This window comes from Protopterus annectens, chromosome 5.part0, assembly GCF_019279795.1.
Source record: "Protopterus annectens isolate FY-2018-M chromosome 5.part0, PAN1.0, whole genome shotgun sequence".
Classification (NCBI taxonomy): Eukaryota; Metazoa; Chordata; order Ceratodontiformes; family Protopteridae; genus Protopterus; species Protopterus annectens.
The window spans coordinates 661889604-661910528 of record NC_056735.1 but is presented as its reverse complement, the minus strand read 5'-3'; the positions used below and the strand labels follow the sequence as shown (position 1 = coordinate 661910528).

General features: G+C 40.3%; 1 protein-coding gene across 1 annotated transcript in view; it reads right to left on the bottom strand.

Annotated features, from left to right (window-relative positions):
* TMPRSS7 (transmembrane serine protease 7) overlaps positions 1-20504 on the bottom strand; it is a 616461-nt gene extending 595957 nt beyond the window's left edge. The window contains exon 1 of the mRNA XM_044072510.1: positions 20356-20504. Coding sequence (XP_043928445.1) covers positions 20356-20406 — 51 coding nt within the window. The 5' untranslated portion in view covers positions 20407-20504. The remainder of the gene's footprint in view (positions 1-20355) is intronic.
* Between the last annotated feature and the right edge of the window lie 421 nt (positions 20505-20925).

Genomic DNA, 20925 nt, shown 5'->3' with positions numbered 1-20925 from the left:
AGCACACAATGGTTTATATGGGTGTTTTAAATGTTTATTATACTGAAGAATACTACCTAAATATGAAAGCTGTGGTTAAGGTATACTTTTTAACATGAAAAACATCTCTGACTTTATTGGGATTTGAACCAAGAATGCACATATACTATATGAATGCTGTAACCATTACACTATTGACATTAACGTTGCTTCTGCCTATTTCCTATTTAAATGATTTCTATATGTAAGCTAGGCTAAGCAAAGGGCGGTGGTGCCCAAACCCACTGAGCTTCACTTACTCTTGAAATCAAAACATAACAAATGAAATGAGAGACTATAAATTAAATTCCTAACTAAATTAGGCATAGCCCCTCACTGACACACTTCAAGAGAAACCTTGATGTGTGAATGGGTAACAGAATATACACCCCTGGGATCATGTGTCCCAGAACCATACAGCCAGGGGGAGGGGAAGCCCCTCCAGTTTTATAGCTGCAAGACCTGTTGCGGAAATTGAATGGTGTTGATTTTTCACATTAACATGCCCTTTTTAGATCACTAAGTGCCCCTATCTCCCTCCCCCACCCCAGTCTTCAACAGCTTCCAGCAAGTCTGCCTGGAATCACTTCATTGGCTATGCTTGACAGAGGATCAGTTACTTCAATGGTGCATAGAAAGCCAGCACACTGTAGCTATGCTTCTAAATGCCCTTGGGCAGATAGCCTACTACCTATCTGTGAACCTCTGTAGTGCAGGCCATCACAGAAATAATATGTGAATAAACAGAGCTTTTAGATCACAATATACAGTGAAAAATCACCATGTAGTCAGAAAACAGTTAAGTACAGCAAGAACATACAGAACACTGATACTTAATCACTCCAAAAGCCTATCTTGGAAGCTAGAAGACTTGTATCAGTTTAAGGCTTTCTATTGCTTACCAGTAGGTTACCAACAGGAAATATGTGAAACAAGCACAGATGGGAAACATGCATGCAACAATATGATACCAGCTTGCATGTGTCAGCCTTAGGCTTTCGAATACTGGCCAAGGCTATTGGCGCCCCCATGGTGCCTTTTTTAGGCAAGTCTCACAGGTGAATCCCACCTCCATAAACAGCACAATAGCAAAATCAATGAGGGTTATGCTACTCAACGCCAGGAGTTGTAATCACAAAATGCACGCACTCACAGCACTCCTCAGTATGAACAACATCAACATCTGTGCAGTAACTGAATCCTGTTTTAAGGCTCCTGAAAGCACACCAGCACTACTGGACTACAACCAATACCACACATTTCAGCCACAGAACATGGACTGACACAGACATGGAGGGGGTCTATCCCTATTCATCAGGGATACCTACACCTCCAGGTTAGTGAGGCAGCATGATACCTCTGAAATCATCCATGTGCAGCTAACATCAGCCACAACTGCAATGCAAACGGTGGCCTGCTACAGATCACTGTCCATGACCCAGGACCACCACTCCACCTACCTGGAGACAGTGGAAAACATGACAGGCCTACCAAACACCCTGGTATTGGTCAATTTCAACTACCCTACCATTAACTGTGAAACTTACTCGAGTACTCGCTTCTAGGCCCAGCGCTTCCTGGAATTTATCACCTCAAATGACCTGTATTAGATGGTAAACTCCCTAACCAGAGGTGGAAACATACCAGAAGTGGTAATCACCAACATGGGCAACAGGTGCACCACAGCAGAGGGAAACCGGTCACTGGTTAGATCTGACCATGAACTATTCACTGATGATTTCCACACCCAACCATCTCCCCCACTCAAGGTAACCACAGTGAAAACCTTTTCTACAGGTAACTTCACACTACTAAAGACAAAGGTGGGAGGTTTCACAGTCCCCACGGTAAGGGAAAACACTGCTCAAGATACAGAAAGATTTACAAATGCACTCTATAAGCACCTACAAGTAAGTATGGATCATGCCATCACTGGTAAACCAAGACTCGCTCCTTCAAGACAAGGACACCAGTCTGGTGAACCCCTGCAATAAACAGGCTATACAACAGAAGTAGGACAGTAGTCCAGAAAAACAGCAAATCCCAAGAAGGGCAGACATCCATGACCAGTATTAGTAAGAAACTTAGGTCCCTCATGAAATCATCCAAGGCTAACTTCAACAGGAAAATAGGCAAGGATTCGAAAGATAACCACAAAGCCTTCTTTGGCTATGTCAAGGATCTAAGTGGTAACACACACATTGTACTGTGCCAGTGCAATATAGTACAAAATATACTATATTTAGTGCAAACTTCACCCCCTAAAGAGCCCACAACAATACCCATAAAGTACAGTATCCCAGACATCAGAGACACACAGGTGGAAATAGTCCTCTCAAACGGCAAAACACAGCATCAGTGGAGGCAGATGGTGTCCCAGACTGTGTCCTCCAAACACTACAAGACGTACTAACCCCCCACCTAATTAAACTTTTCAACCTCAGCCTCTACACAGGCTACATGCCATACAATGGCCATAACAACGGTTATTCCACTCGACTAAGGTGGAAACACAGCTGACCATGATAACTACCACCCCATAAGCCTGACTAGCCTGGTCTGCAAAGCTATGGAGCACATCCTCATAGCACTCATTAACAAAGACATTGGTAACCTCCAAACACTTGACCCAACCCAGGTCAGCTTGGCTGAGTGCAGATCATGCCTACTGAACCTGTTTGATGTCTTACAGACAGTCACCAAGGCATTAGATGAGGGGAGAGGTGGTTCACACATACTACCTGGACCTCGCCAAGGCTTTTGACACCATACATCACAGAATGGGTTGCCAACAGGCTTACACACAGAACCCACATGGTAAGACTAGCAGCCTCCAGGTCCATCTCTTAACCAGACACAACTGTGTCCCACAGGACTCAGTCCTGGGACCCCTACCGTTTGGCATGTACTTCTCAGAGGTACAGACAAACACAGGTGGACTACAGCAGACCATGTTTGGCGATGACTGGAAACTGGGAGCCATAATTGACAGTCCAGCTGACACAGACATCCTTCAAAGGGCCTCAAGAGACCGACACAGGGTGTCAAAATCATGGCCTCAAGCTAAGTGCCACAAACTGCATGTTCATTCCATTTGGGAAAAACTAAACACCCATATATTAGCACAAAAGTGGCAGCCACCTTAATACAGATGAGGTAATAAGGGACCTGGGGACTAAGGTAGATAATGATCTCTCCTTTAACAATCATATCTCCAAAGTAGTTAGGACATCCTTCTATGTAGGCCATCTGATTACTAAAGGGTTCGCATCTAGACATACTGAGGTTATAGTGCCCCTTTACTTGTCACTCATCAGTCCCATCATAGAGTATGATAACCATTTTGGGATGTACCTCAGGAGACACTTCTGACAGCTGGAAGGTCCACGAACGTACCTCGCCAAGAGGATTACTGGCCACAAACATATGTCCTATGCAGCCCGACTGAATAAACTCCTGCTTTACTCTACCTATGAACCTATGAACCTATACATACAGTATCAGCCAATGCTGATAGCTTAATATACTGTTCAGGTGTTGACGTAACTTGTGCCAATAGTAGTTGTGTGTGCAATAGTTGAGGGCTGCCTATGTTGGATGCACACAGTAGGCTGCCTATACATGACAATTTACAGGTAGTCTTGAGTGTGTGCCATCCATTTTTACTGTGTGTGCAGGTGGAGAAAGGTGTCAGCCCCTAGGTGCCTGCACTGTCAGTGTGTGTGCTATACGTTCCCTCTTTACCAAGGCATGGGCATACTGGGCAGACCTCCATCTGCCTACTGGGGCTGGCTCAGGGTGTTCATGGTCTGAGTACCTCTGTGCCTGTGGGGTCCTTGGCAATGGTGGTGGGCTGTATGGGCCTTCACCATTCTGTCCCTGCTGCAGCTGTTTCCACAGGATCATATTGTGTAGCATGGCACATACTATGAAGATATGGGCACATCTGCCTGGAGAGTACTGCAAGGCTCCATCAGATATGTCCAAGCAACAGAACTGTGATTTAAGCATCCCAAACACACACTTTATGATGATTCTAGTTTGTGTGTGTGCCTCATTATGGTGTTCTTGCATGGGTGTGTGTGCATTTCTGATGGGAGTCATCATTCACAGTTCCAGTGCATAGCCGGCATCCACCAGGTGGCCATTTGACATGTCCCCCCTGGCAAATACCTGATACAGCTGTGAGACATGCCAGATGTGTGAGTCGTGATAGCTTCCAGGGCTGCCAGCACACACACATCCATGATAATGCCCTGGGCATTGCACATGACCTGGCAGTTGATGGAGGGGTATCCCTTGTGGTTTATGTAGCTCCTACCCTGCTCACTGGGTGGTAACTTGATGTGTATGTGCGTGCAGCCTATTGCACCCAGTACCTCTGGGTATTCTGCCACACGGTGGAAGAGATGCATATTGCTGGCCATCTCGTCCTGCATTCGGGGGAAGTATATGTGCTCATTGGCATGTGGTAACATGGTATCCAGGAACTGGTGAAGTACCCTGGATGCTGATGCCTGTAAAATCCCCATTATATTCCCAGCTGGCCTTTGAAAGTTACCTGTGGCTAGTATTCTCAGGCTTGCACATACCTTCATATCCACTGAGATGGGTTCCCCTCTGTTTGTTCTGTCTCTGAGGCATGGCCGGCACAGCTCCACAAGTTGCTGTAGGGTGCCCCTGTCCACCCTGTAACACTCTATTATCTCCAGATTATGTAGCCCCTGGTAGGTTACCCTGGGTCTGAACACTCTTCTCCTCCTCTGGTGCCTGAGGTGGTTGTCAGCATCATCCTCCACATCACCTTCAGTCTCCAACACATGCTGGTGGATCAAAGCTATGGCAGCCCCTAACATGTACATATTAAAAGTTCCCCGTATGCATATACCAATGGTGCAGAGTGTATGGGAATTCACAAATGTGTGTGAGGTGCTTTCACACTTTATACTATTGTGCTATGGGTGCTGCTGATTTCATTGGCTGTGTATGAGCAATTTCAGCTGCAGGGTATCTTAATTATAGGTTTTACAGTGAGTACTGCAAGTGTAGGGTCTGTAGTGTGGAGTTATGCTTGCCTGCCTTGATTAATCTGTTGCCCTTTAATTCACTTTTAAACCTGTATCCCCTCCCATTGTCAGGCATGCATCCACCTGCCAACTTTCTTGTTTTGTACTTTCCCTACCCAGTCATGTGTTGCAAACTGTGTTTTGTAGCTGATATAATGCAATTCTGTTTTGTTCTGCTGTGACACTTTACTGTTTTCTTTGCAGTACAGCCCCTCCCCTTTCTTGTTCTGCAGGTAGCTGTTTGCAGCCTTGTTAGCTGTTGTCAATAGCCCACTGTAGGTTCCTAGGTGTTAATTAGTTATTTGTACTCCAATTTCCCTGCTGCAGCATTTCCTTATTTTTTTCCTAAATCCTTCCTGTTTCAGCTCCAGTGCTCGCCACGCAAACCCGTTTAAGCGCGTTTTAATCTCCGTTCACATACATACTCGGTTACCTTGTGTGCTCTCAGCTAAGCAAAGCTATAGCCAGTTCAACACACCCTTTCCTGCAGCTTTGCTTAGCTATGGGAAAATGGATTAGCAATGCTCCAGTCTGCTTACAGCAAAGGTGACACACCCCTCTCTTGATGTCATTTTTATCTCAAGGGCACACCTCGGTGTTATAACGCTACACTGTGAGGTGCATCCTTACACCAGCGGGGAATCTGTGATTCACTATTACTCCTTTCATTTGCATGGCATTGACTAATAATTCCTAGCTACCATGCAAAACACTGTCACAGCCCCTTAGCAACCCTTGCACCATGGTGTGGTGCAACTTGCCTGCCATTGACTATTATGGGGAAATCATGATATGTGTTACACTGCAGTTTTATTCTATATTTTTCTATTTTCCTTGCGATCCCATTTGCGTGCCGCTGCCCTGCGTTTAAACTGCGCAATAGTGCGAAAAAAAAATGTAATGTTCTTTTTATATTGTGTACATTTTTATGCCAATGGCTATATATTTAACAATATAATACATGTGTTTGGTCGGCTGTCATGGCTCCGATTTTATGTTTGTAAAAATGTAAACCATTTTTTACGGTTTACATTTCTGCATGCTTACACTACGCCTTCACCACTTCCTGGATCACTAAATACCTTCATTTGCATGCTTCACTGCTACAAATAGGGTAATTAGCATACAGGGGCTGGGAGCTATGCGGGCGTAGCGTACGCAGGTAGTGCATGTGGAAACAGCTCGTACCTGGATCGCTCGCCGGCCATATTTGGTGTTGGAATGCCAACATTACACCTGCACCTGGCGCAAGCTTCATGAATCCTGGCGTAAGTACATTTTGATTGCTAACATTATTGAAGGTACTAGAGAAATTCACATAAATTACATTTATGTAAATTAATTTCTCTACAGCTGCCATAACCCATAACATTCTGATAAAAGAAGTGTTTTCAAGAAGTTGTTGAATGTTTTTTGGCAAATGCAAATTCATGTAGTTACAAGAGATTCTTTTACTTACACTTCAAATGACAGCTTGTCTAGTATGGCTTTCTTCATTAGACTAACAAAACAGGATAATAATGACATTGGTCTGTAAATTCTATGTTGGACTTTTTCGCCTTTGTTTTTATGTAAAATCCTAATAAGTGCAGTTTTCTAATCTACAGAAACAATAGTATCCATGAAATACTTTTAATTCTGTCTGTGAAGTTCTAACAATATGTTTATAAACTGCCTTAACTCTGTTTTGTTTTAGAAGTGCTCTTAGTAACAACAGAGCATCTATACATGGTTGTAAGTTCTCGGTGTCCCGGATATCTAAACTAGCATTAGAGCAGGTTAAAACATTAACCTGGAAATCAGAAGAGTGAGAATATCTGCATTCTGAGCAAAAATATTCAGGAAGTGTTTTTGATATTTCCTGGAATGTATAGCATTTCTTATGAAGTGCTTATCATAAGTTAAGTACTGTACTATCATATGATTTCCCATCACTGATACATTTTGAAAAAAAATTATCTTGCTATCATTACGTCTTAAAAACCAAACTTTCTTTAAAAACCTTTTCACTGACCTTGAATGAATGCTTATTTTTTTCTATAATGAATTGTATGTTTTCTTTTAAATTGGATGATCAGTTCATTTCCATTTTCTATAATGTATCATTTTATTAATAAGCTTCCAAAATAATGTGATATTACTCAATGCACTTTTTTGGCTTTTGGTTACCACTACAGTTTTCCTCCCTAAGTCCAGATTATTCGTTACTAGCTCTCATACAGAATGACTATTGCAAGTATTCGGGCTAGAATGCCACTTAACTTGAGCCAACACTTAATTTGTTGTTGATTTGGAAACTGCGTAGCTTCAGATACTAACACTGGATTTAATACATTGCAGTCAATACCAGTTCAAACCTTAATCATCATCATCTTTTGGCTTTTCCCGTTAGGGGTCGCCACAGCGGATCATCTCTTTCCATTTCTTCCTATCCTCTGGATCTTGCTCTGTCACACCAACCGCCTGCATGTCCTCTCTCACCACATCCATAAACCTTATCTTAGGCCTTCCTCTTTTCCTCTTACCTGGCAGCTCCATCCTTAGCATCTTTTTCCCAATATACCCATCATCCCTCCTCAGCACATGTCCAAACCAATGCAATCTCGTCTCTCTTGCTTTGTCTCCAAACTGTCCAACATGAGCTGACCCTCTAATATACTGATTCCTAATCCTATCCATCCTAGTCACACCGAATGCAAATCTTAACATTTTTAACTCTGCCACATCCATCTCTGACTCCTGCCTTTTTGTCAATGCCACTGTCTCCAACCCATATAACATAGCTGGTCTCACTACCCTCTTGTAGGCCTTCCCTTTCACTCTTACTGGTACCCGTCTGTCACAAATCACTCCTGACACTCTTCTCCACCCATTCCACCCTGCCTGTACTCTCTTCTTCACCTCTCTTCCACATTCACCATTACTGTGAACTGTTGATCCCAAGTACTTAAACTCGTCCACCTTTACCAACTTTACTCCCTGCATCCTCATCATTCCTCTACCTTCCCTCTCATTTACATACATATATTCTGTCTTAGCCTTGCTGACCTTCATTCCCCTGCTCTCTAGAGCATATCTCCACCTCTCCAGAGTCTCCTCAACCTGATTCCTACTTTCACTACAGATCACAATGTCATCTGCAAACATCATTGTCCACGGGGCCTCCTGTCTGATCTCATCTGTCAACCTGACCATCACCACTGCAAATAATAAAGGACTCAGAGCTGATCCTTGATGTAATCCCACCTCCACCTTAAACGGATCTGTCACTCCCACTGCAGTCCTCACCAATGTCACACTACCCTCGTACATATCCTGTACCACTACCCTCGTACATATCCTGTACCACTCTTACATACTTCTCTGCCACTCCGACTACCTCATACAATACCACAACTCTTCTCTAGGCACCCTGTCATATACTTTCTCCAAGTCTACAAAGACAGAATGCAACTCCTTCTGACCTTCTCTGTATTTCTCCAATAACACAGAGCAAACATTGCATCTCTAGTGCTCTTGCCTGGCATGAAACCATACTGCTGATCACTAATCATCACCTCCCTTCTTAACCTAGCTTCTACTACTCTTTCCCATAACTTCAAGCTGTGACTGATCAGTTTTATCCCTCTGTAGTTACTGCAGCTCTGAACATCACCCTTATTCTTAAAGATAGGTACCAAAACACTTTTTCTCCACTCCTCAGGCATCCTCTGACTTTCCAAAATTTCATGTTAAAAATTCCACTGCCATTTCTCCTAAGCACCTCCATGCTTCCATTGGGATGTCATCTGGGCCAACAGCCTTTCCATTCTTCATCCTCTTCATAGCTGTCCTTACTTCCTCCTTGCTAATCTGTTTCACTTCCTGATTCACTATCCCCACATCATCCAACCTTCTCTCTCTCTCATTCTCTTCATTCATCAGCCTCTCAAAATACTCTTTCCATCTACTCAACACACTCTCCTCTCTTGTGAGTACCTTTCCCTCACTATCCTTTATCACCCTTACTTGTTGCACATCTTTCCCAGCTCTGTCCCTCTGTCTAGCCAATCGGTACAGGTCCTTTTCTCCCTCTTTAGTATCCAATCTCTCATACAACTCTCCATACGCCTTATCCTTAGCTTTCGCCACCTCTCTCTTTGCCATGCACCTCATCTCCTTATACCCATGTCTACTTTCTTCATCTCTTTGACAATCCCACTTCTTCTTCGCCAGCCTCTTCCTCTGTATACTCTCCTGTACTTTCTCATTCCACCACCAGGTCTCCTTGTCCTCCTTCCTCTGTTCAGATGTCACACCAAGCACCATTCTAGCAGTCTCCCTTACTAGTTCTGCTGTAGTTACCCAGCTATTTGGTAACTCTCCACTGCCTCCCAGTGCCTGTTTTTACTCTTCCCTAAACTCCACTTCACAATCACCCTTTTTTAACTTCCACCATTTAATCCTTGGCACTGCTTTCACACTCCTCCTCCTCTTCTTGATCACCAACGTCATCCTACAGACCACCATTCTATGCTACTTATCTACACTTTCCCCTGCCACCACTTTACAGTCTCCAATCTCCTTCAGACTGGCCCTCCTACATATGATATAATCCACCTGTGTGCATCTTCCTCCACTCTTGTACATCACCCTATGCTCCTCCCTCTTCTTAAAATAATTATTCACCACAGCCATGTCCATCCTTTTCGCAAAATCCACAATCATCTGACCTTCTGCATTCCTCTCCTTAACACCATACCTACCCATCACTTCCTCATCCCCTCTCTTCACTTCACCAACATGCCCATTAAAGTCCGCTCCAATCACTAGTCTCTCACCCTTGGGTACACTCACCAGAACTTCATCCAACTCACTCCAAAATTTCTCTTTCTCATCCATCGCACACCCAACTTGTGGAGCATATGCACTAACAACATTCATCATTACACCATCAATTTCGAGCTTCATAAACATCACTCTGTCAGACACTCTCTTCACGTCTAAAACACTCTTGGCATATTGTTCCTTTAGTATAACCCCTACCCCATTTCTCCTGCCATCCACACCATGATAGAACAATTTGAACCCATTTCCTAAACACCTGGCCTTACTTCCCTTCCATCTGGTCTCTTGCACGCACAATATATCAACCTTCCTTCTCTCCATCATATCAGCTAGCTCTTTTCCTATACCAGTCATACTGCCAACATTCAAAGTTCCTACCCTCACTGCTACACTCCTAACCTTCCTCCTCTCTTCCTGCCTTCTTGCATGCCTTCGCCCTCCTCTTCTCCTTCGGCCAACAGTAGCCCAATTTCCGCCAGCACCCTGTTGGCTAACAGTACTGGTGGCGGTCGTTATTAACCCGGGCCTCGACCGATCCGGTATGGAAATATGAAACTTTTGCGCCATAAGTGATGTGGCAGAATTTTTATGCCGGATGCCCTTCCTGACGCAACCCTCCCCATTTATCCAGGCTTGGGACCAGCACAAAGAAATGCACTGGCTTGTACACCCCCAGTGGCTTAATAATGACGTAATTACTTTCCAGTAGGGAATGAACCAAACAATAGCTGGTATTAATATAATGAATATCCATACACAGACTATGCAGTTCTGCACTTTGGTTGGTACACATATAACCTGTGGCAGATTATTATTCAAAAAAGTTCAGATTATCTTAGATCTGGTGGAGTCATGAATGAGCTTAAGGTAGATTTGTCATGTATATGAATAATCTCATCACTCAAAATCAAAGCCATACAGTCAAGCTTTTTTTTAAAGCTGTCTCGCTATGTTAAACCCATTTAACATAGCAAAACAGTTTGTAAAAAGCAAAGGAGATCTTGCTTTCTCCGTTGCTTTTGCCCACAGCTCTGATGTACTGCATAGGCATAGGCAAGCGCAGTACATCAGAACTGCCGCAGAATACCAGACAGCTGCGGAAGAGCGGCAAGGAGGCATTATTCAATGCCATTGTTTAAGAAAATTAATTATTTTTTTCTTAAATAATGTCACTGTATAATAGCAATAACCCACTTCTGGGTGTGGGTAATGCTGGATTTACCCACGGTTGGCTTTGTTTGGTCACTCGGGCTTCGCCCTCATGACCAAACCACACTAACCGTGGGTAAATCCAGCATTACCCACACCCAGGCGTGGGTTATTGCTATAATATAGCTATGTTACCATCATCATCATCTTCAACAGACATTCTGCTGTTGACATCCTCCAAATTTATTGGTATAGTAGAACAGTTTGTTTTTGCTGCTGACTCTGCAAAAAATTATTTGAAAACAGTATCACTAATGAAGTAGCATATGCTGCTGTCTGCTGAGTAAGGAGATATGGGAGACACTTACCATGTAAGCTGCTTTCATTGCCATTTTGTGCAGATGTGGAAGGGTTACCTGATAATAGTAATTTTTGTGTGTTCAATGTAATCATTCCATGTCAGCATTCAATTCTCTATATAAATATATGTTACTGTTTTTAAACCAACGATTCTGAGTAGATGTGTGTTGCTGCTACAGACATTAATAATAGCCAGTGTCCACACTACCTTTGATTATTCCATTGCCATCATCTTCTGTGTCACAGTATCTCCATGAATGGAGCTGAGGTATTTCTTATCTAGTGTTAAAGGGATAACTATTGAAGGCACCCCCAAGTACTGTAATGGACAAATGCATTCTGCAATATACTCTTTGCTGAAATGCAGCGCAGGTATTTCTTATCTGGTGTTAAAGGGATAACTATTGAAGGCACCCGTAGTACTAAAATGGACAAATGCATTCTGCAATTTGCTCTCTGCTTGCACTGTGATAATGTGCGGTTTCTTTCACCAACTGCATTAATACCTATAACAACTTGATTCCAGACTTTTGCCGTCTCAGCTTGTTTGCCCCCCCCCTTTACCAAACAGACTTTTGCCATATATCTTAGGGGCTGCCATGCAGATGTGGTTTCACTCATGGTGAAAGTTGTTCTTTCTCTGCCTTGATCCCTTATTTTGCATCTTTACTGCACATAAAATATGCCAGTCATTCACAAAAAACTTTTGACATAAGTCAAACAACACAACAATGAAAGTATGCTTCCCATCCTCATGAAAAAGAGTTAGATGACACAAACCCCATAATTATATACACATGCAGAGTCAAAGTCCAGCCAAGTAAAGTTGAAGTGAAGTTATGTTTGCATAATCGTGAATATATTCACAATAATAAGGCAAGCAGGTAACAGACCCATCCTTCCCCTAAGCCCTACCATTTTGTTTTATTCATAATTCTGTAATTTTTCATTCAGGAGTGACACTCCAAAAATCTCCTGGAAATGACACATGCATGTTGAACCAACAGCACATCCTTGGCACTTCAGTAATTCACAAATAAACTACTGGATTTCTACCATGTATGCACAGTCACTAAATGACACCAGAGTGAAATATTTTCTCAGTGATCACTGATCATTTCCACTGCTGCAGTAATGCTCTTCCATTCATAAATGATAGCTTTACAGTAAAATAAGCATTTCTCAAAGTAGACTCAATCATCTTACATCATTCTGAACTGTTTTGTATTCATTTGCAATATTTCTTTTGTTTTTTCTTACTTTAAAAAGTTTGCAGTTCCCTAAATCATTTGCCACCTAACTCAATTATTGTCAAGGTAATATGGAAATGTTAAAATTATTCTCATACGTTCATGGTCATTAATGTGTCTTGCATGCAAATTAGGCCCTTTTACATTTATCTCTATGAATCACAGTAATACACAAATGTGTACAGCAACTAATCTGTGTAACTCGGTCTTGGTTTCTCATGAATACAGTCTTGTGATAAAATGAATGAGAGCATCAAAGTTCACAGCATTCCCCGCTCCTCAGGTGTCTCTATAATGAAGCATGAACAAGCAGATAGCCTCAGTCTCACAAACACAGCAATATTTATTTCTGCAAAAAACACTCCCCCCCAAAAAAAGAAAAAAAAATTACTGCTATTGCCATCAGGAATGTGTAAATGACATTCAGGTGTAATACTCCACAAGGTCTCAAAAGCAATGCACAGCAGCAGTAGCAATTGTAAGTAAGATAAGTAAACTGATGATTTTGTTAATGACTTTTATCAATCATATAAATGAAATATGAATTTATTCCTTAAAAAATGTAGGTGGAAAAGCATTTTTGGTAAGACCAGACAAGCCAATGATAACATTACCAGGTTTAATGCCTCCGCTGGTTTAATAGGTTTGTTAGGCTGATGTCATAAACCAGAAGGAGTGGTTCTAAACCTGTGAACTACAGCCCTGCTCATACCTTCTTCATTTTGTACCAACATTTTTAGTGATGGCAGCAGTTGCGGAGGTATGAGGCCACACTACTAGCTGATCAAATATAGAGACCAAATAATTATCTGCCTTCTGAGTGATTCATACAGCGATAAGATCCAGAGGTGAGTTAAAGGGTCTGACTAGAAAAAGATAGACATCTGGCAAGAGTTGGGTGAACAGCTGTCGACCCTGACAGGGATCACCTGTTCTGACCCAGAGTGCAGACTTGGGTACAATGGCCTACAGGAGTGTAGGCCCAACAAGTTAGCTGAGTGAGTTGAACAGGCAGTGGCAAGAAGGCTAGATTTCTACACTAAGTAATTTTTTTGTAATTGTTTTGGTCATATTAAACAAAGGTTTAAAAATTAAACTATTAGAAGGTAGCATAATTGAAGGTATATGCTAGAAGAAGTATGCGTGACTGCAAATATTTATCGATAACGTTATTATAGTAATGCAAAAAAGGTACATATTTGAACACAGAGCTGCATCTGCATTACAAATATATGAAATGTTTATGTGATAATATAATTCTCTGTAAAAATACAAATGTAAATGTGTGATTAAAGAAATATAAGTATGCATATATATGTCTATAAATTACAGATATACAGCCACATGAGTACACTTACAACTATTTTTTCATGTACATAAATGTTTATACACAAAGAAAAATATATTTGCATTGTCACATAATTTCATTTACAGCTTATATTACCTTAGTAGTTGAAATATACGCAGACAGTTTTTGTAAAGAAAGTATTTTCTTTGTGTAGGCCAGAAAATATTTATTAGTATGGTAATTGTATAAGACTGTCATTTCTTGTACAATATTAATTGCATGTACAACATGACTGAACTCTCAGTCAGGCACCAGACCCTAGTCAGATTAGGCTGGGGAGGGGAATGGAGGTCGCTGTGTTATGTAAATAACCAGTATGTAGATTACTGAGAAATGAAGAGTTGTATTACTTCTGTATACATTTTTAAACAATCCCTGTATATATTTACATTTATTAAGCAGAAATTTATTAAAGCACACATTGTTGTCCTGAAGTATATGCACTGCATCCATCTATAACAGTATTATGTTTTATTTAATGAAAGTTGAATTGAAAGGAAGTGAAAATGTCCCTCGATTGCTACATTTTTCTGTGGGTGTACAGATTCTGTTTCTATATGAAGAAATTCATAAACTGCTACATTACATGAAACGGCAGCTTTGGTATACAAACTACAACAGTTTTAAGTAGAACCTAGACTGAAAGTGTATAGAAAGATTCCGGACAGCACCCCTCCCCCCAACAGACAAGCTGTGCAGTGCACTCAAGTAAAAGTGCAACAATTTGAAGGAAGATACAGTCCTACTATTTATAACTTGCATTAAAGGAAATATTAACACAGTATGAGAATTTGAATATAGGATCATAGGGGATTACTAGGTTATCGACTGGGAGGTCATTTCAAGACTAACAGTTTCATCCCAATGTAATGCCATAGAAATGTTAATTAATACCCAAGATTGCATTTAGTAATGATTGTCCATGCCCAGGAGGGTTGTGGGCACTATTCCCAGTAAGAATTTATGGTGCCCCATCCACTTGTCCAGGTTCCTTTAGAACATTGTCATAGAGATGCTCTGTTTCACATGAATAGGTAGCCTACTCCAAAGACATGGCAGCAACGGGGAGATAAATATGTCCCTCCAGCATGCCCTATTTAAGTTGCAGGCCATATTTAGGTCCCTGGAACAGGTGGCCCTAGCCCCTTTGATTTACAGATATGCAGCAAGTTTATTAGGTTTGGATCTGAGATTGCTCTGTATGCCAGGCATACATCTCCCCAAAGAAGTCTATATGATACAGAGTAAAGTGACAGGGACTTTAGCTGGTCTGTGTATGGCATGTGCTGGAGTCCTTGATCTTCTCTGTTAGAAACCTCTGAGGTCTCTCCAAATGCTGCACATGCTTTGTACAGTGCATGCTGAATGGGGTGTTATACTCTATTGTTATTAGTTATAGTAACAGTGTTTTATCAAGTAACAGTTTCACAATTCTATTAAATATTTTACCACTGAAATACTGCTCCTCTCTTAGTTAAACCCAGCTGATGGACATTATGTCCACTAAAACTAACAACATAGTTAGCTTTAGGTTCCTGCAATACCTATGGCTGCAGGGTGCCCCCTTAATCGTGCTTGAATATGTGAGAGCCCTACAAAAGCTGCTGCTGGTTGGGGAAAATGAGAAGAAAAAATATATTAATTTCCTGATTATGCTCTTCAAGCTGAACAGGGCTGTGATATGACCCTGTTAATATAAAGCTGAAAATGAACATGAGCAAAAGGTAAACACTAGAGAGCTCATCAGCCCAGAGTGACTGATCTCAGTACAGACCTTGGATTTTAAGAAGGGTTGATGCTGCTAATCTTCAGGAACATTTTTGTCTTTCAGAGAATTTTATAAATGCCTGCAGAACCAAATACTATAATTCTCAACTTCTTTGCTCAAGAATTCTAGGCAAAGCTGAAAATAATAGCAGAATAAAGGCTCAAAATCAGAATCACGTTTTAAATATTACTCTAATACACTTAAAAAGCTAATAGAACAACACTGTTTGCATCAACAGGTACTTTTTAGACAAAAAGAAGCATAAAACTCTGATGTCTGGATTTATTGACTGTCTGTAATCCTAAATGATTTACCAGCCAATCAAACTTTTAATGAAGGACAGAGCAAAATTATGAGCAACATCAGGGATGAACTGTGAATTCGGGGACAGTGACTTCTATGCATTACTCTTCAATAAGATAAATAAAAGTGACTTACCCTGACTTACTGATGTCTGATGACTGCTAAACAGCAGTCACTGATCTGGTGTGACAGTACCACTGTTGCACAATGTATTTCTATTTGCTGAAATAAGTACAAAACTAGTATGCTATAGGCATGTGTGTGTGTGTGTGTGTGTGTGTGTGTGTGTGTGTGTGTGTGTGTGTGTGTGTGTGTGTGTGTGTGTGTGTGTGTGTGTAAAACATATCACTGAATTTTATCTGTGCACACATCTTATAATGCCAGGGCATATATATTATTCTTTTGGGTATCAGTAAAACTGAAGCTAATAAGTAATTATATTTCAAAAGTAATGTATAAAATATATTGTCACGTACCTCCCAGGTTAGGGAACGTTCACCCTCTGCTTAGTTAGGGATATCCTCACAGGAATGGGCAATGACACCAGCCTTGTAAGCACCCTGGCATGTGGCAATATGGCAACCGTCACTGAATGGGGGGCTTTGGAATTGGTTGAAGATATGTGTGGGCTTGGCATAATGGTTAAGATCCTCACCTGGTAAACACAAGTTGCAGAGTTTGATTCTGACTTCAGGTTATTAGCTAGGCTTAAAATGGCCCTTTAAGGCAGTAGCCTGGTATTCATCCATGAACCTAGTAAAAGCATTAAAACAAATAGGAGCAGGGATTGGCATAATGGTTAAGGTGTTTACCTCACAGACAGAAAATACTTGGTTTGATTCTCACCTTTGAAAAGGAAATTGGCTAGGCTTAAAATGTCCCACAAGGGCAGCTAGTCTAGTTCTAATTTACCTATGATGGTGGTGGAGCATGTTGTAGATGGAAGGCTTCAGACAATCAAGGCTTCACTTCAATGGGTAGAAGGCTTATTGTTCCACTGACCACAGCTCCATCACAAGTCCATGTTCCCTCAACATCTGGATCCTCCTGACAATGCAAATGTTTGAGGCCTTGTGGACTGGAGATTGCTGCTGAATGCCACTCCTCTTCACCTTCTGCTTTTCCTTATCCTGTCACCTACACCCTCCTACCTCTTTCTCACTCATGCTACCCTCTTATATGAAAAACATTTTGAAAAAATAGAGGGATCGATCCCCCAGCAAAAATGCAGAACCCCTCCAGTCCCACCTCCTCCAGCATAACCCTCTTGATGTGCTCCTGCTGTCTTTCCCTCTTTCCTCTCTCCTTTTTCAATCTTCCCTATCTCTGTCTTTCCACTTTTTAGTGAAAACAACAGGGTACCCACATAAGAATATGCTTATATACAACATATTAAATCCTCCTTTTTAAATATTAATAATAAAGGTTGCAGATTCTACCACTTGCCCTAAGTCTGTCAAACATGACTGCTTGTTCATCCACAATATCCAAGTATGTACAAAGTTATACAAACCTGCGGATTTCACACAGTCCTTCATATATTTTTATGCTTATCTTAAGGTACTATACTCTTTTGCTATAAGTAGGAATGTTTATCAAAATGTCTTTGCATTTCCTTAGTCAGTGCAAATAATCTGCACTTACTGCAGTTGCATACAGGCCTAGTGGCACTCTTCTCAGATAACCTCTTCACACGTGTGAAACCCCAGACTATAAATATAACCCAATATCCCTTTGACACAATCACCAGTTATCAGTACTTACTTTTCCTTCATTCAATACTATGTAACTGCTTTATGGCATATGTCATCTCTTCTCTGTGTTTGATCATTTCTTCTGAGGATGTAACATTTATAAGACTTTAATCAAACTGTATATTTGTACATATGATATCAGTTGTCCATCTTGACTATTATTAACCAGTCATATATACTTCTTATCATGGTTATACCACAGTGGGTTTTCATTCTGTTTAACTGCATCTGCCATCAGACATTGTTAACATCAAACAGAACTCCCAAGATAACATCAACAGACCACCAGTGAAACAGCCATCACATAACCAGCACACATTTCTGAAAGATAATGAAGTTCTCTTAATGAGTGTCACATTCTATTAGACCGTGGCCTTGAGAAGCAACTAACAATTAGATGCATATGTCGTTTGAGGAACAATCATTAGTCTGCATAATTATACACGAGACTGCTATAACTTGTGTTGTGTATTTATTGCTAATGGTGTGTATACACATAACAGCTCTCCAGCACTCATCTGTTAGCTATGCCAACTACAACAATTGTCTTTTAACATATCTGAAAATACTCAGCATATTTTACTTTTATAATACCCTTTCTGGTGCATCTGTTGTGTGTTGTCACTTCTTGTACTTAACTGTTATTTAACATACTGATTTCATTTCACTTCATGTTTTCACATTGTTTCATTTTTAATTAGTTTTAATATTCTTTCCTTCTGCTTTTGTACTTCTACATGTCTGCTTTATTGTTTTCCTGTATTTTTTTCTGTCTGAATTAAATAGGTTCTGCCTAACACGACCAGTTTGATTAAATATAAGTAAAAACACATATACACATACCTACACATATAAGTAAATATATAAAAATCATAATATCCTGTCACTAACTCAGGATTAATCCAACAGCACAGTGATTTAATTATCACCCTTCAAATAAAAGCCAGGATTTATGACTATATTAAGGGCATTAAAGGACTACCTGGGAAAAGAGAGACTGGGGTATCCAGCCACGGCTCTCCTAAGTGGAGGGAGGAATAACAATATTTATAAGTGCATAAAGAATTCAGTTAGTAGAATAAACTCCACAACAGCAGTAGAAAGTAATGTTATACTGAGGTGGAAAGACCCAGAGCATAATTGCACACCCTGCCTTCATCCTTAGAAACAGTGACTATATACTACCTGTAAACATCCAAGGAAGAGAACTGAACTAAAAGGCTGAGGTATAACCTTTACATATTACTGAGAAACAATACATGAAATGCTGAAGGAAGGTCAGTGATATGCAGTTATAGAAAAACTTATTGAGTACTGAAGGATGAGGTCGACACCCTGTAGCACGTATGTCACATTTGGATGAGTTAGCAATGTGACCACTTACTAGTAAAAAAATAATGAAATTAGCTGTACTGACTTTCAGAGTTAAGAGACTTTGAGTTGGTCTAGGTATAGTGTTTTACTGAATTTGATATTACGATTTAAAGAAGTTGGTATCTAACGAGTGGACACAGTAAAATATTGTTACACTAGTAAGTAAATTCCATGGAATCAAGTAGTACTTTAATTACTTGCCTATGATTCATCTGACAGGTCACCCTGATAGCCATTTAGCCTAGCCAATGCCCTTAGCTGGTACATTACACCTGGGCAATAGAAAATGGTTTAGTGTGACATCATTAATAAAATATATATGTAAAAAGACTATAATATAGCTTTATCTGCTGTGAAGGTATGAATCATATATTTGTAATGTGTACCTTACAGGTTTTATCTCATCTATTTAAAACTGATTTTTTATGTTCATAGTCTGTGCTGTCTGTCATTACAGAATATGTTATTTTTGCTTCTTACTGTTAGCTTTGTACAGCTGACAGTTTCTTGTGCATAGATTAGGTGAAATGCTAAAACACTTAGCTAATATTTATAATGGAACATAAACAAGACCCAAGGAAAGAAAAGCATCCTTTTACATGATGACACATAACACAATGCTGTCTGAAATATAAGACAAAATAGTTTCTTTATGCTCAGTGCGTTTTAAGTTTCATTGCAGGTGTATTCAATAATTAATGGTAACTAAGTCTAACTGGCAGGAATGCACTACTGCGGCACTTTTAACAGAATGACTTTTACAATATTTAATGCTTAGAAAAGTCGTTATGACTACGATATCAGAGCTCAATTAAAAGACTTCATTCATTCATTCATTCATTCATTCATTCAAGAATTCCAGAGATATTAGTTCCTGGCAATCATTGCAGCAACTGCTTCCAGGGATCACAGTGCTCACTGACTGTGCAAAAGCTTGGTTAAACCTGAACACAAAAGACAACAGGATATAATTTCCTAATAAACTGTGCATATTTATCCTCAATTAAAATATGTTTTGTTACAGATCTGAACCAATGTTGGAAGAAGACTGCTGCAGTGACATAAATATTATCTACAAAGTTTATTCATCTTCAGAGAACCATACTTGCATATTTATATAAAATAGAAGTTTACTTACACTTATGTTATCTTCAGTCTTTGATGTCTTTTCAGTTTCATTGCTAGCCATTCCAGCAATAGGATATACTGTAGCCTTGCATGGGTTAGCTTTTAAAAGCAGCTTGGGATTAGTAGAGAAAAAGCCATTTAGAACACCCTGCTATCCTGTGCAGCAGTATAAGCTGCAACAGAAGAGCTGTACCTCTGCTACGTATAACTTGACAAGGGAAGGTTATCAGTTTACAGAGGCAGGAGTAACCTGTAACTTCATCTACTGATTGTGATGAGAGGAAAGAATTACACTGAAAAATGACCTAAAAAAGAAATAGGAGTGATTTATTAATATGTTTTAATTCAAAGGGATTCAAGTAGTTCATAATATAGTTTCATACACATTAGAAAATGGCATAAACTATATTGTCATTTTTTATATCTTAATTATTCGTTCTTTTTTAGTTTTATTTTTGTATGTTAACAAGGTAAGCCCATTAGGCACAAGAGCCCATTTTGGGGCAGCACAGAATCTGATTAAGTATCTTACTTAGGGTCATATAGTAGCTAAACAGAGATTGAGGAAGTCAAACCTAGA